Source organism: Anoplophora glabripennis, unplaced genomic scaffold (genome assembly GCF_000390285.2).
Source record: "Anoplophora glabripennis isolate ALB-LARVAE unplaced genomic scaffold, Agla_2.0 scaffold512, whole genome shotgun sequence".
In the NCBI taxonomy this organism is placed as follows: domain Eukaryota; kingdom Metazoa; phylum Arthropoda; class Insecta; order Coleoptera; family Cerambycidae; genus Anoplophora; species Anoplophora glabripennis.
Genome location: NW_019416949.1, coordinates 195,328 through 212,953, shown reverse-complemented (window position 1 = coordinate 212,953; position 17,626 = coordinate 195,328). Strand labels below are relative to the sequence as shown.

Here is a 17,626-nt window from a genome sequence, read left to right as displayed (position 1 = left end):
AAATTTTAATTTCATGTAAAACTAATGAAATGAATTTGGTACTACCAAACCTCCTTTTCTAAGACATACAATTTTTTCAAAAATTTCTCATTTACAGAAATTAATGACTGTTGGAATACTTTTAATATAGAAAAAACGTGCCATTTTAATATAACAAATCTTTTATGCATCCAACATTGGAATTGGAACAGTTTTGGAAACATTTTAAGATAAATGGATTTCTATGGTGTTTCTCAAAAAAAAATAAACAATTAAACGTAAATGAAATATCCTACTTTTGACCATGAACTTATTGTTATTTATGAATCTATAAATTATAAAAATGAATCTATAATTTTGCATTGTTTTAGTGTTGGATATGAACGACAATGCCCCAAAATTCGACCAATCATCATACTCGTGCGGCTTATCCATAAACGCTAAAAGAGACCAATTCGTCACCATCGTAAAAGCGAGTGACCTCGATGAAGTGGACCAAAACAATCTCCGTTACACGATAGTAGCGGGAAACGAGCAACAAACCTTTTCCATGAATCCCGACACGGGTATAATCACCTTGACTAACTTGGCGAACTTTGGCAACAAGCAAATCATGTTGCTGAATGTTTCTGTGTCCGACGGTGTTTACACGAACTTTGCACGGTTGAAAGTAGAATTGTTGCCGGCAAACTTACATCCGCCTCACTTCGAAGATATTATAAGGGATGTACAGATACCGGAGAATAGGATGCCAGGCTACCCCGTTGCCACGGTCAATGCGACGGATGAAGACATGGGGGAGTTTGGAACTATAACTTACAGCATTCAATCCGATTTGATGAACGATGTATTCTCCATCGATAAGCACTCTGGGAAAATCGTCACTAAGACTAGATTGGATAGGGAGAAGAAAAGAATGTACGAGTTGCTCGTAATTGCAACAGATGGCGGCGGTCTCTCCGATTTTCTAACTGTACGAGTGAGAGTTTTGGACGAAAATGACAACGTCCCAAAATTCTTGCTAAAAGAATATAAAATTAGTATTCACTCAAATCTGACCACTAGTACCAGTTTTGCTAGAGTTAAAGCGATAGATATCGACGAAGGGATAAACGCACAAATAGAATACTCGATATACGAGAAGAAATCTTCCGATGTAGCAAGTATTTTTGGTATAGACACTGCGACGGGAGATTTGTTCCTGCATAAAAATGTTTATTCTTGGGGTAAGTTGAATGTATTAAAATAAAATGTGTTTGAGGTTAGTTTTGTTTGATTTTTCAGTGGGTGAAGTGTTTCAATTCTTCGTCCGAGCCACCGACAAAGGGAGGCCTGAAAAACATGCTGACATTCCAGTCAATATTTTGATTATGGGACCAAACGATTTCCCGCCGGTTTTCGACAGGAGGGATGGGAAATTTTTCTTGTCGGAGAACTCTCCCACAGGTATTTTTCCAATAATACAAGAAAAATTTTATTACCACAATTGTTTATCCATCTCCATTTATTTGAATATTTTACCACCTAAATAAATATTAGTTAAATTAGCCATTGCAATTAAGTGATAATTTTATGAAACAATTTTTATTTTTTTCTACGCATTATAATTAATACTCTCTGAATCTTAAATTGTTTTGAGGCTGTAAAATATTTGGAAGAGCCTAAACTTATCTAATTCACCCTATTTTTTTCTATTCCTAATATGCACTAGCTTAACCCAATGTTACACATTATATCCTTTTAATTGCGGGTGAGATATAACCTACAAAGTAGATTATAACTTTATTGTCGATGCCTACTGTCAAAATATTGCTTTATACCAACGTTGCCAAATTGTTTTCGGGAAAAGCGGGATTTTGAAACCTTTTAAAACCACTTTTGAAAAAAGTGGAATTCTTTCGTCCAAAAACGGGACATACTGAAAAAACGTATATAATCGATAGTTTTTAACTACTAAAGAAAAAAAGGTCTCGGGATATCTAGAAAACAAATATCGGTGTCTAAAAAAAAGGGACGTAATCAGGAAATATCTACTTAATAACAGACCTGTAGAAAATAATTGATGCCTAAAAAAAAGAGCAGGAAAAGCGGGACTGAGCGTGTCCTGCGCAGGACATTTAATTTTCAGTTAAAAATCGGGACGGCTGGCAAAGCTGCTTTATACCTACAGAAGTCTACTAATATACAGGTTCGGAAAGTCCCCATGGTTCATCGGCCGTTACGTGAGAGCGATAAAGTAAGTCATAGAAATCCATGCGATAGAGAAGGATGGCTATAATGAAGGCGTCTCATAGTCACCGCCCGTTTCGCCCTTCCACAAATAAGATCCACTTCCACTTGTAATTCAGCGACCGGTGGTCATCTTTGTTTTTGTTGTTTGCCTTTTCTGTAATAGATGTCACTACTTATACAATTCCGACTTCGGTATTCCGATATGTTAATACAATCCGTTAACAGAGGGCAACACAACGCGTAACAAAAAAAACTTTTTACAGTAGCTAGTAGATACCTCTGTTTGTAAATCTAGTGACTTTGTTTCCCCTACTGAGAAGTTATTCAAATGGAGTATAGTGCTCAGTTGCATTTAAAGTTCATTTAGTTGTTATTTAAGTATACTTTTTAAAATGACTTAAAAATCCCAAGAAAAAAAGCAAAATTCCCTATTTCCCCAATTCCAAAAAATTTGTAGATCTGGCATCACTCTTTCTAGGGCTGCACCTCACCTTAGACAAATTGTGCTGTCCTCTGTTAATGGATTGTATTAACATATCGGAATACTGAAGTCGGAATTGTATAAGTAGTGACATCTATTACAGAAAAGGCAAACGACGAAAGTAAAGATGACCACCGGTCGCTGAATTACAAGTGGAAGTGGATCTTATTTGTGGAAGGGCGAAACGGGCGGTGACTATGAGACGCCTTCATTATAGCCGTCCTTCTCTATCGCACAGATTTCTATGACTTACTTTATCGCTCTCACTTAACGGCCGATGAACCATGGGGACTTTCCGAACCTGTATAAGTACTATGAAGGCATGACTTGTATTGCAATAGATGAGATAAACTCTTAACAAATGGTATGGTATATCTAGTAAACAGCCAAGATCATTTGTTAGTAGAATCACGATAGTTGTTTTCTACAATAATATTATGTAGTTAAAAGCTTGATTTCACTAGTACAAACTAGTCATGCATTTATAGTACCTACAGATTAGTAGGTTGCTCTCTGACAGTAGTTACACTAACAATCAATAGTCAAATCAATAGGTAGAAGAGCTTACAAAAAATACCGCTTGGAAACATAAAATATGGTAATATAGGAAAACAAATTCTAAGAAAGATATTGTTTTTTCTTATGGCGCATAAACGGCGAACTTAACCTAAAAAATTCATAGAAGTCAAAAAAACGTTTTTTCGCTAATAAAAAAAAACTTGAACTCCAATCGAAAAAAGTTAAATGAGAAAGATGTAGCTGTCAAAAAACCTAACGATTCCAATTTTTAAATATATCGATTACTATATTACTTTTCGAGATATATTGAAAAAACCGTCAAAAATCGACTTTTTTGTTTTTGCTGTATCTCTTGCAAATTAAGGTTTTGAAACTTGTTACTGTCTGGAACTGTAGCCTTCGGCAAGCAAAAAAAGCGCCTCTTTTTAAAATTAAAGAATATTAAAAAATTTTCAAGTTATATCGATTTTTCGAAAAGAAAGTCATCTCGAAAATCGACTCTTCTTGCTCTACGAATAATCGTAGAAAAAAGAATCAAGGCTTATTTTTTTCCTTAATAGTTGTACTCTCATGGTACAAAAGAGATGTCTTTGAAAAAAGTACAAATTTTTTGGTCACGTTTTTCTTGAATACCTATTTCGATTTTAATTTTTCGATAATGTCTATTACAGGAATTGATTGGTGGTATATTTACACAAATTTAAAAAGAACTTTTGCTCTACGACCTTTTGAAGCCGAAATAATTTTTATTTTCAAAAATTCCACAGGCCGCTATTTAACTGCTACATTCTTACAGAGATTGAAGTTGAAGACTTACATTTTCAATAAAAAATACTGTAGTTCATTTTTCATTTTTAATTGTGTGTTAAACCGAAGTATTCGATCTCGGCGCGAGCTAACAGTAGCGGGCGGCAGAGTAATGCTACTCGGCCGTTCAAAAATCTTGATTATCTCAGCTTCTGGACCACATACAAAAACCCTGGGGTAGCTTCTAGCAAGAAAAGCCCATTTTCGAGGTGACCTTTTTTTCGAAAAATCAAATACAACTCGAAAATTTTTTAATATTTTTTAATTTTAAAAAGAGGCACTTCTTTTGCTTGCCGAAGGCTACTTTACATCAAGTAACAAGTTCCAAAACCTTAATTTGCAAGAGACACAGTAAAAACAAAAAAAGTCGATTTTTGACGGTTTTTTCAATATCTCTCTTAGAATTTTTTTCCTATATCACCGTATTTTTTGTTTCCACGTGGTATTTTTTGTAAATTTAACATTAGACCATAGCAGATTGATTGGACTCTAAAATATGACATACTTTGTAGGTTACATATTTTACCCACACTCAAAACATGGACATCCAAATAGCTAAATCATTTCTCAGTTGCCTTACTTATTGGCATCCTGGTGAAAACTGATATGTTTAAAACTGATTCGCGTCTTGTGATTATGCTGACGAATAATGTCAACATCTGACGGAGTTGTAGCCCACAAAATAGTTGTTTGACACAATCTAATCTAATTCTTGGTAGATCCAAAACTGTTTATAGCTAAAGTTTATTGTTTGAGGCCCCCATAGAGTGCCTGTGAGCATGGGCGTGTGTATGGCAGCTTTAGAGATCTTGTGTATATCAACTTAAAAGCTGGGTACCCTTGAAGGGTCTTTGCCATAAGTAGGACGGACCTAAGTGGGTATAGCTTGAGTAGCTATGAGAGCTTTGAGCTCAGTTTGCTATTTTTAGAGAGAATATTTTGTAAAAATATTAGATTTATTGATTATATAGTTAATGACAATAAGTAGTATTGATTATTGATCTGCAAGATTCTATACAATGCAAAAATGGCAATAATTTAGATCGAGTACACACTCTGGCCAGGTTCCGAACCCTGGGTATTGAAGGTCAAGTTGACGTTCGATCACAGGATATGGCAGCTCTGTGGGTGGTCCAGATGAAGTCTGTCTTAAATCAGCACCATTTTGGATTTCACTGCCCTTTTGATTTCTGGCCCCTAAGATAAGCCATCAGCCTATGGCTGGTTTCATGGTCATGAATACGATAATTAGTTTAAAATTACAATTTCTGAAAAGTGTTTTCTTAATGTCTTAGCACAAATTGAAATTGTTCTCTTTCAGATAGCATACATTTCACAAGTGTGTTCTCAAATTTTTGACTTATTAAATTCCCGCTTTTCTATATAATCTCTATTCATCTATTCTGACAAGTGACATAAACTTTTTTCATTTCTTAATTTTAATAAAAAAAATTCATAAAGTACAAATTGTCTAAAAAACATCTCTAATGTTAAATTTGTTACCTATTTTCCATATTTTTTTTTTTTTTTTCAATAACAGTAATATATTAAATTTGTTCGCCTTTTTCTACGTGAAATTTTTAGTTAGGCTAAAATTGTTTAACAACGATGAAAGTGTTTGATATAAATGTTGATTATAAACTTTTTCAACTGTGGTAAAATCCTAAATAAACAGAGAAAATACAAAAATTATGCCATGAATAAATAACTTCAAACATATAATCATTTATGTTACAGGTACAATAATTACACGTCTCAAAATCGTATCAAACATCACAACCGTCAATTTCCAAATAATCTCCGACTATGACGAAAGCCCACAATTCCACGTAGATTCTCAAGGTCAAGTTTCCTTGGCTAGACCTTTAAATTTTGAAGCGCAGACTTTCCACCTCATCGGAGTTTTAGCTCTGTCCGACTCCAGTCCTCCTTTGACAGCTTTAGCAGAAATTGTACTGCAAGTTCAGGACGAAAACGACCATGCCCCGGTGTTTGAAAGTAACACCTACGTTCTCTATCTAGGGGAAAACGTTGCTGAAGGAACATCTGTTTTGAGAGGTCGGTACTATTTTTTTTGTCTTATGTTAATTGTGATTGTCATCCCAGTTATTCTGCATTGATTAGGATTAATTTATAATTAAGGGTCTTATAGTCATTAAAAAAAATTATTTCAAATAACTATTCTTAGAAACACTCCTAAAAAATCTGGCATCCATTTAAATTCGCTCCCTGTATAATTGCTTCAATTCAGTGTTTGAAAAGTGATAAGAATAATAGTAACGTCCATTTACAATAAGTTTACAATGACGTCACAGTGCAATAATGGTACAGTGTTGCCAAATGTTAAATTTTTTCAAGATATTTAAAAAAATTAATTTTTGATAACAAATCTAGTTTATTGGAAATGTATGCTCCGTAATACGGATGAATATGTTTAATAATAGAAGGTAATCGCTAATTTTCCCTTTATTATCATTCTCAGTGGTTGCGCATGACCAAGACCAAGGCAGTAACGGGGAAGTGAGGTACAATTTCGGCTCCGACATTGGTGACACCACTAACTTCTTCGCGATAGACTCCCACAATGGCTGGATAAGCACCATAGCTCAGTTAGACAAAGAAACCAAAGCCGAATATAAATTTTATGTAACGGCAACCGACAATGGTACACCAAAACACTCGGCACGAACCACCATCATAATAAAACTTAAAGATTCCAACGACAGCCCTACTCTCTTCAAAGAACCGTTGTATAACAGTTCAGTTATGGAGGATGCCTTGCCGGGCACCGTGCTACAAACGCTGTCCACTAAGGATGCCGATAGTGATTTGTCAACACCAGTGGAGTTTTATATAATATCGGGAGATCCAAGTTCGCAATTTCAGATCAGGCAGACTGGGGAAGTTTATGTTGCTAAGACGCTGGATAGGGAGAAAGTCGGAAACTATAACCTGGAAATCATTGTTACTGACGGACTGTTCACTGACACTACCAATGTGGCGGTTACTGTTCTAGATGCTAATGGTGAGTACTATATTTTTAAACTGTTTTTTTATTTTTCTTTACAGGCCTTAATTGCTACTTTAATTAATAATTTGAAATGTTTTTTTAAATAAAAATGTTTGACGATTCATATTTATACGACTATACAAATTTTTAATTTACCAGTTTATAGAAGTTTGCTTTGAAAATGAGTAGAGAAAATATTTTAATTTATTTTTTTTATAGTTTTAAGCTATTTTCATTAGATTTATAGAAAAATGAGAATAAACAAGAATAGCGTGAATCTTAATCTTAGTGTAATTTATAGCTTGTCTGCCCAAAAAATTAGATATAAAAACAAAATTAAAAATAAGTAAGCTTAATTTTTTAATAGAAAAATTGTTGGGGACCGCTAACTTCACACTGTGGTTTTTACACATTATAATCCAATGAAATGGGACTTTAAAACACAATTTTGGTCAACTTGCCTGATTTTTTATAAAAGTTTATTTGAGGTATACAGGGTGTCCCACCAGGAATCGCCACTATTGATATCTCGGAAGGTACTGATCCTTGCATCTGTCGAATTTTTCTTTAAAAATTAATATCTAAAAATCTATAACTCTTAGATATAGAGAATATTTAATGAACTAACCCTCAAATTTTACAAAAAATTATCTATTGACTTTTTTTTCTACTATTAAAATTAGCAGATTTAGGAAGGCTAGAAGTTAAACGATGATATGAGAAATTTAAAAAAATTGTAAGCAGAAAAATGAGTGAACTTCAAAAATTTCTTTTTTCAGTTTATTCAAAAAAAATATATACATTAATTTTAGAGAAATAGATATTTTTTATTTTTAATAAAAAAGTTATAATAATTTTAGTTTTTTAATTGTCAATTTTTATTGATTTAACAACATTAAAACAACTTTTTTTAATGTTATATTATCATTTAGTTTTATATTTTTTGCAGAAATAAAATTATTTGTACAAAAAGCCACCAGTGGTGTATTCTTTTCTTGGCAAAAGTTGGCGGGCACTTTACTAGCACATCACTGGTTAATACCAGAGGTTTTCATCAAATAAACGGATTATTTATAAGGAAAATTCAATAAAACGTAAAAACAAGCCCAAATATCTCCGTTTGGCTGCTACTATTAGAAAATACCAAGAAATATTTTTCATTAATTTAATGTAACAGTCCCTGAATGTAACATTATTTCTACAAAAAACCACCAGTGGCGTATTTTTTCCTCAGAAAATGAGGCGGCACCACCGGTAGTACGCCTCTGTAGTCCAATTAAATAAGCCTTTAAATCAAAATTTTGGTCAACTTGCCTGAATTTTTGATATGAGTTCGTTTGAGGTATGTTAATAAGTAATTTTTTGTTCAACCCCCGGCCAAGGGTGAAAAAAGATAAAACAAAGGGATTTTTCAAGATAATTCAAAACGGGTAAGGGCTAGAAAATAAAGTTTCGTATAAAAGTTGTAAAGCATACAATTCTACATAACCTTTCTTTGCAGAGAAATAGATATATTTTTTAATTTTTAATAAGAAAGTTATAACAATTTCAAATTTGTTGTTCACCTTGAAAAACGTTGAAAACCCCGAAACAGGTCAATTTAATTTTGTCAATTTGTTTACATAAATCATATTTTTAATTCTTTTTGAGTAAATATGATTTTTTTATAAATAAAAAGTATAGTTTTTCTAAAATAAAAAATAAGGGTAGCAACCCCCAAACTAGGAATCACTTATGAAATATTTGTTTTTTATCATAAGTAATTTTCATTTTGTTTCATTTCAAAATATTGATTAGAACTCCAGAAATTTAGAAAAACTGTTTTGGGGGGCGAACTTTGAGGGTGTATTTCACCCCGTAAATATGTTTTTCCACCGCTAAAAAAAATGTCTACATTTTTTAGAGTAGATTGAAAAAAAAATACAAAATTCATTCGTTTTTCTGCTCGTTATGATTTTTTAAATTTCTGAAATATTCCTTTAACTTCTAGCCTCCCTAACTCTGTTAACTTTAATAGTACAAGAAAAAGTCAAGATGCCATTTTTATGTAGAATTGTATGCTTTACAACTTTTATAAGAAACTTTTATTTTCTAGCCCTTGCCCCTTTTGATTTATCTTGAAAAACTCCTTTGTTTTATCTTTTTTCACCCTTGGCCGGGGGTTGAACAAAAAATTACTGTCACTTATTGTTATAAGTTATAATATACCTCAAACTAACTCATATCAAAAATTCGGGCAGGTTGACCAAAATTTCGATTTAAAGGCTTATTTAATTGGACTACTGGTTACAGCCACAAGGTTAATATTACTTTCAATAAAAGGTCTAATTAAGTGAATATGCTGTAGTAAATATCATTTAATTCTGTCAGTGCACTATGAAAGATAAGGCAGAAAATATATATTTTTTTGTATTTTAACTTAACACCCTCTATCTCGAATACCAAGTCATACAGGAAAAAAGTTTATAGAACAAACTCTACTTATTTTTCGGTAATGAATGTAGTCCTACAGTTTCTGTATTTAAAGTGAAATCACCCTGTATACCGTTATATAAAAAAGTTCAGGCAAGTTGGCCAAAATTGCGATTTAAAGGCGCATTTAACTGGACTAACATAATTTGTCTTTTTTGACCAGAACATTATGAAAAAACAAGTTAAATAATAATTATTTTTAGATGATACATCAACAGAACAAAATCAGAATATGTATTTCACATTTCAATTTTAATATTTATTGTTTGTGTATGGCAACCTATCTTTTAAATTAATTTATTTTATAATGTGATGTGGTTAGAAGTTAGATTTTTAGTGTGGGAATCTTTAAAGTGGTGACTGTTGTTGTGTACATGTGGATAGGAAGATTAAGACGAGTTTAACTTGGCAGGTTGTTGTCTAAATATATTTTGTAATAACTAATTATTTAGTACCTTTCAATAATGTGGTAAATGTTTATTTGCATTTTTTTTTTTTATAAATTAAGTAACTGATTCGCATTTTAAGGATATATATCGGATTTACTCAAATGCACAGATCTACTTGAAATTTATATAGCATATTACCTACTGCTTCCTCTATGCGTCATATTTTTTTGAAATTTTTTTTAATCTAGGTTTTGAGATATTGTTGTTGAAAGTTTTTCATTTTAAAATAGGTTTATATAGCGAAGATGGATAGTGCGGCTCTTTTTTGCCCATAACTGAGAAAAAAATGTAGAAATTGTGAAACAAAACTTTTCCATAGATAGTACACAGTATTATCTTATTTTTAATGTAAAACTAATGTAAGTTTTGAACATAGTACAGCTGTATTAATTAGAAACAGAAACCTATAATTGCATTTTGGATTGACTTGAGGATTAATGTGGCAACGTCGCAATCAGCTGACAGCAAGGAGGGAATACATTTGAAAGATTTGATAAAAACGAAATTGATTTCAAACATATACATTTTTCCTAAATCCCATGTACATTGTTATCAACAATAGATTATCCACAACAGATGATTTTTTGTAATGTTTTTAAAAAACTAGATTAATTAAAAAAGACTAGGAAACTGTGATATATTTATTAGAATAAAAAATACAGTTGATAAATCCTTTTAATATATTTAATGGTTTATAAAAACATCGTAATCATTACCCAGCAATATTTAGGGTTACATAAAGTTTTCTTTACTTGATTAGTAATAATTGAGATAAAAGCATTTGTACGGAATAACAAAGGAACATAAATATTTCTCAGCAAACTTTATATCTAAAAAATTAGTTATACTAAAATAGAGATTAAAAACACGAACAGTGAGTAATAATGTAATTTCTATCACAGAACTTTCAAAATTGCATCCAACATTTTCTTTAACTCGGACGAGAGATGGGCGCGAGTGTCATTTCATTTCTTTAGAACTAAATTAACATAATTCTCGTTGTTTTACCAGTTCACATGATTTACGGATTTTAAATAAAGGATACAAATCTTCACGAGAATAATACTATATATTTGCTATATACCTGTATAATAATTATATTGTACATAGTTTACACACAATACATTTTTGAATGCGTACACATCTTTACCCGAATTTGACAGGCAATGTCTCCGATGTCCGAGGTCTGTAGGTTCGTAGTGTGTACAACTGCTATTCAATTATTAGCACTGTTGCCACATCTGCTTAGTCTTTATGCATTCATTAAATATAATTTAAAACTGTAGAGAGTACTATTTACTATTCTGGTATTTTGTTTTATCCCTATGTATTATTAGTTGACGTTGACGGCTAACCAACTGTCACTGTACTTGTGTTGAGTTATTTGAATATAAATTTGTATTTACCCACTGTACCATCATATTCATTAAATAAAACCTATATTGGTTTACACTGGAGCCCCACCTTGGGCGCCAGTGTAAACCAATATAGGTTTTATTTAACGAATATGATGTACAGTGGGTACATACAAGGTTTATACTCAAAAATCTTAACATAAGTACGGTGACTGTTGGTTAGCCGTCAACGTCAACTAATAATATATAGGAATAAAACAAAATACGAGAATAGTAAATGTACTCTCTCTACAAAACTACTTAAATATGATACTTTTAAGTTGTTAATTAGTCAATATGTATGCTATGTGCATATGAGTAGATTTATTTGCTATATGGATAATGTTTGTCGCAAATAATTTCAATAGAATTTAAATTTTTTAAATTGGCAGTGGGCTTTAGTCCCATAAGAAAAGCATAGGATCCCCCCCTGCGCTCCTCACTTCCCTCGGACCCCAATATACCTCCTTGAGTAGTGGAATATTAACTTACTGATATTAATTTTTCAAATTTTTACGGTTTTCCTTGTTACAGAGTTAAAATTTGGGTTAAGATCGCTACATAATTTAATTTCAATTCACTCCTAAATCTAGTTATCACAAAACCCCATGTCCCCCCTTGAGTGTTATCAAAATCTAATCTACCCTGTATATAATTAAATTTCTTTCTCTTATAGATAATCCACCCTACTGTTTGAAATACCGCTACAGGCAAATACTATCAGAAGGCATCCTACCAGGATCGTATGTACTCTCTGTGCTAGCCACCGACATAGACGGTCCGGAACACTCCCAACTACGTTATATTTTAACAGGCGAAGGCTCTGAGAACTTTATATTAGAAAAAGAAACCGGTCTGTTAAAGACGGTCACGTATCTAGACCGAGAAAAGCAATCCAAGTACCTACTAACTGCGCACGTACACGACAAAGAAAAATCGAGTTGGGAATGTTCTTCGCAGATAGAACTTTTCGTATCCGATCTAAACGATAATGCACCGCTATTCTCTCTACCCTATTACTCTGTTGCTTTACCGGAAGATGTTGAAATAGGCACTTTGGTCACCAAGATCCACGCCACAGATGCCGATATCGGCATCAACAAAAAAATTAAGTATTCTTTCATTGACTCCTTCAACGACCACTTTGTCATGGCCGCCGATAGTGGAATCGTTACATTGGCCAAACCATTAGATCGAGAACTGCGAGCCGCGTACAATTTAACTATACAAGCCGTTGACCAAGGCACACCACAAATGTCCAGCGTGGCGTACCTTATCGTAAATGTGCAGGATATCAACGACAATCCACCCGAATTCGAAACAAAATACTACTTCGCCACCGTTCCGGAAATAGATGCGATTGGAACGGAAGTCGTCCGGGTTCTCGCAACATCTAAAGACATCGGGGCCAACGCCGAAGTTTATTATTCTGTCATAGGAGGTAACGAGCACAAGAAGTTTACCATCGATAATAAAACGGGGGTCATCTCGATAGCCGACATGTTGGATTTCGAGAGAGCGAAGGATTATTTCTTGACAATCCAAGCTGTCGACGGAGGGACTCCTCCCTTGAGCAATGTGGCCACGGTTAATATCACCGTAACGGATTGCAACGACAACGCCCCTGTGTTCACGCAGGCATCGTACAGTGCCAGGATTAGGGAAGATGCTCAAGTCGGTGATAAAATATTACAAGTAAGTTCTATAGTAAGAGAAATAATTTTTTGAACAAACTTTAATGTGGTATTGTGTGGTGAAACTTTAAATGGGAGGAATTATACGAAGGCTACTATTGGTTTTTAGGAACAGATGTCATAAGTTCGTTTTCTCAAATTGCATTGTGAAAATTGTTTTTTTTAACCGTTTTGTGTAAATTTCATAGGTTAGTGTAAGGTTAAACAATAGTGAGCTAGCCGCAAGAGTATATGCAATTGGGAGCTATGGCGTGCATTGTTATCAAATCTCATCTTTCTCTAACCTAACCTCAAACAACAGCATGCCAGCCGCAAGAACATATGCAATTGGGAGCTATGGCATGCATTGTTGTCAAATCTCATGTTTCTCAATTCGTATACACGTTTTTTCATAATATCACAAAGAAACTTAACAATGAAGACACATAAACACACCATACCGTCACTATACACTGAAATAAATAATTTTATAAAGCTGTACTTACACCGCTCAAATCATTTATTACATTTAACTTTAAATGATTAAATTTAACAGGACACAAATCTGCACTATACAAATTATATTTTGATTTTAGTGAAAATAAATATGAGAACCTGATTAACCGTACGGGAATTGTCCGTACATGGATTATCTGCGGGCAACTAAAAATTTTTTTCACAATGCCGACAATACGGAATTTATTATTAATATTATTATTATTACAATTATTTACCCCTAAAGAACTTCCCCCCACTTAAAATTACACCCTGTATAATTTTATATGTTAAAGAATCGACTTTAAACATACCTATTTTCAGATTATTGCAACAGATCTGGATAGCGACAAGAACGGTGAAGTGTCTTACTCGATAATAAGAGGAGACAACCTAAATCAATTCGACGTAGACGAAAAAAGTGGTTACGTGTCAGTGGCTGGTGAATTGGACCGAGAAACAATATCAAGCTATGTACTGGAGATCCTGGCGAAGGATAATGGTGTACCGGTACTTTCCCGGCAGACGCTATTAAATATAGAAATCTCAGATGCCAACGACAATCCTCCGTTGTTCTCACAAATAAATTACACTGCCGTGATACAGGTAAATTATATATAGGGTAATTTTTAAGTTGAGAGACATTTTTTGAAACAGCATGTACACCCACAAAAATTAAAAATTTTTTAAGAGAAACAAAACCTACAAAATTTAAATCAATTTTAAATCATCTCCTGTCCTTTAGCGAGTACAAAGTATGGAAACAATTTCGCTTGCGTTGTGAAATCTTATCAATTATATTAATTTACATGGAGTGTGGTCAAAATGCGGCAGCAGCATCGCAATTATACACAGGTCTTTAGAACTAAATTTACCTTTTTCTTGGGAGTTTGTAAAAATAGTTCAAACGGCTACTTGAAAACTCGCTTATAAGTGTGTTGCAACACTATGGTTTACTGACAACACCCTATTGCTGCTGGGTATTCAGAAGCATCCTGTTTTTATTCCTAGCATGGCTTTTGCCACTTCATGACAGGTTGTTCCGGGCTCTTTAAAGTGCCTGCGGCGCTCACGCATAAGTCAGGTAGGCGCTTATAAGCGTCCACTGGCATCGAACTTGTTAATAAATGTGAAAAATTAAACGTCAAAACGAAAGTACAGCACAATGAGCATTAACTTCAGCACGAGACACATCTTTGGCTCCACCAAAACAGGGATAACTTCGAACAATTTCTATAAAAGTAACATTGCTGGAAACTACTCTGCAGACTATTGCCCGACCCGGATCGTTTTGTTATCTGTTTAGCCATATTCAAAGTCTAGACATTGAGTAACAATGACGGTAGTAGTGTCCCGAAATATATTCCGTTAAAATAGATTTTGATTGCGTAATGCCGGTATAGGTCTTGTTTCAATAATACGTGTGCAATTGCGGGTTGCTCTCTGTCAGATCGAAGGTCTAGACATATAGAATGGTCATACCATTTATAGATGTAGCCTTTTTTAATTTTACTCTGGCATTTTTCTGCTACATGGCTAATCATCGACGCCAGGAGATGAGCAACCTGTAAATTTTGTTGTACTGGGGTAGGAAATTGTTACTTACCTAACATTGCTTAGACATTGCTATGGTTTTACATCCATTCTGAGGGATAGTATGTCTTTTTATTCCAAAAAATATAAATTCTGTGAATGCATCAACGTACAGGCCACTAGAAGCTGAACAAGCATTGCAAACCTTTCCCGAATGGTCATCTATCCAAGTACTAACCACGACTCATCTTTCTGTAAATGCAACATTGAAATATAAGGACAGGACATACTCACAGCATTATTTCAAAAATATTATAATTTTAATATAAGTACGAGGGTTCTGTTTTATTTTTCGGGAATAGAGAACAAAAAAGATTATTAATCATCGTATATAGCTTTATTGTTTTTCACAAAATATTTTCCATGACAATCAATACACTTTTGCATGCGCTTGAAGCTATTTTCGAAGCACTTTTTCTAATCCGATTGAGATACTTCCAAAACATGCATTTTGAACGCATTAACCGCTTTTTCAGTTGTCGGAAAATGTTGACTTTGTAATTTATTTTTAATGTAGGGGAAAATAAAAAAAGTCATTGGGTGCCAAATCAGGGCTATACGGCAGATGACTCGTCAATTCAACTTTTTCAGTTCACAAAAAGTCTCTTGTTTGAGCCGATGTGTGAGAGGTCGCATTGTCTTGGTGGAGAATGATGCGTCTTCGGGGGTTGGTTTCTCTTATTTTTCCGAAGACTTCTAGCATACAAATTGTTTGTGTACTATTCAAAGTTGACCGTACCACATTGCACTACATGTCCGTTTTTTTCCAACAACTTTTGTTGGATTTGGCTCATCTTGAAAGAATGCTGTTTATTTTAGGGCTCATTTGCATAGATTCATGATTTGTCACCTGTTATGATGAATATGATGTCATAGATGTGTTTTGAAGTAGTGATGGGAGCATTCGAATGCAAGATTCGATTCTTAAAAATTCATGCTGTTCTTGAGAACTTTTATGCAGGCACTCGAATACTTGCGAATTCTTGATGAGGTTACGAGTATCCCTCCCGACAGGCAGATAGATGGACTAGACACTGGGCGGATGTGCTTTAGAGGCCAAAAATTGAATGTTTTTTAAGATTTGTTGTATTGCCAAATAATTTAAACTTCTTTTTGCACAGTGATCATATTGCATATTTCTTATCATTACTTTTTTTAATATAAAATCCCAAACTAATGATTAGCAGCAGCTTAATTTTAAAAATAATCAGTCAATAATTATAAAATAACTAAAAACATTAATCACAAGTATACACGGTTTTGGACCTGAGCAACCAAAAGCTGTTTACAAGGTAAATTCAGGTGCTGAATCCAAATCAGCAGCCCGTTTTTTAAAATTGGTTCTAGTTTTCGAAATATTCAATAAATTCTTTATTTTACTATTTTTGACCATTAACGGCCATTTATTGAATTAAAAAGTATAAATCAGAAATGAACAGCGGTTTAACTGAGTCTTTTATATTGCTTGGGATCTGTTTAACGCCTTAGAGTCCACCAGTAGTCGCTCATCATGCCTTCGTCCCAAAATCCTAGGTATCGCCTTTCCATTTTCGCTATATCTTGATGTAGCTGCTCTCCTTGCTCGTCGCTCGTGTCGCCCAAGTTTTGCGGGAAAAAATCAAGATGTGAATGCAGAAAATGTATCTTGAGAGACATTCGAGCTCCAATCTTGTGGTAATTCTTCAAAAAATTGTCGATTACTTGTTTGTAATCCGGTGATTTGTGGTTCATTGAGCAAAAGTAGCAATCATCTATATGATTATTCTGTTCTCTTCATAACGTTGGCACAGAAAATGAAAAGTACATATTTTCACCAAGTGACCACTTGTACAGCTTTGTTCTGCACGCGTTACAAAACAATTTCGGTACCCATGGCTTGTCAGTGTTTACTACAGCAAAACCAAAGTACCGCAAAAACGCATCTTTGAGTGCATTTGTCATGATTTTTCCACATTTTCCGAGCATATAACATCCACAAACGTAACAAAAACACTTTGAATCGACTGCAACGTTTTTTCTGCATTTTCACACGTTCCGAAGCACAATCACAGTACAAAAACAAGTTCCAAAAGATGTTCGATGCAACGTGGTCAGATGATAGCCGTTATAAGAGCGCAGTACCGCCACCATCTCGGTGGATCTAGTCTTCTATCCAGTACTCGGTTCTCGGTCTCGGTCTCGGATAATCATTCGATTCTTAAAAGTATTCGAGAACCGAGTTCTCGATTCTTAAAAATACTCGATTCTGCCCATCACTATTTTGAAGCACCGTGATTGTATTTGGACCAATTAACACGAGGCTTTTTTTTGAGCACTTATCAAATATGTGGGATCCAACGTGAACAAATTTTTTTTAGTGGCCAAATGTATATGCAATATTGAATGTAGGTATATGCTGGTTCCACTAATGCCCAAGGATGCCTCAGTCTCACGATAAGTCACATGACATCCTTGCAATATCAGTTCATGCACAGCATCAATGTTTTCTGGAATTGAATTTCATATACCACCGATATGCAGTG

The 17,626-nt window shown here is 34.0% G+C and overlaps 1 protein-coding gene across 5 annotated transcripts in view; it reads left to right on the top strand.

Annotated features, from left to right (window-relative positions):
* LOC108910365 (fat-like cadherin-related tumor suppressor homolog) overlaps positions 1-17,626 on the top strand; it is a 151,252-nt gene that overhangs the window by 113,067 nt on the left and 20,559 nt on the right. For all 5 annotated transcript variants that reach the window (XM_018714945.2, XM_018714943.1, XM_018714942.1 and 2 more), the window contains 6 exons: positions 351-1,205; positions 1,264-1,425; positions 5,756-6,076; positions 6,501-7,043; positions 12,020-13,038; positions 13,836-14,117. In XM_018714945.2, coding sequence (XP_018570461.1) covers positions 351-1,205; positions 1,264-1,425; positions 5,756-6,076; positions 6,501-7,043; positions 12,020-13,038; positions 13,836-14,117 — 3,182 coding nt within the window. The remainder of the gene's footprint in view (positions 1-350; positions 1,206-1,263; positions 1,426-5,755; positions 6,077-6,500; positions 7,044-12,019; positions 13,039-13,835; positions 14,118-17,626) is intronic.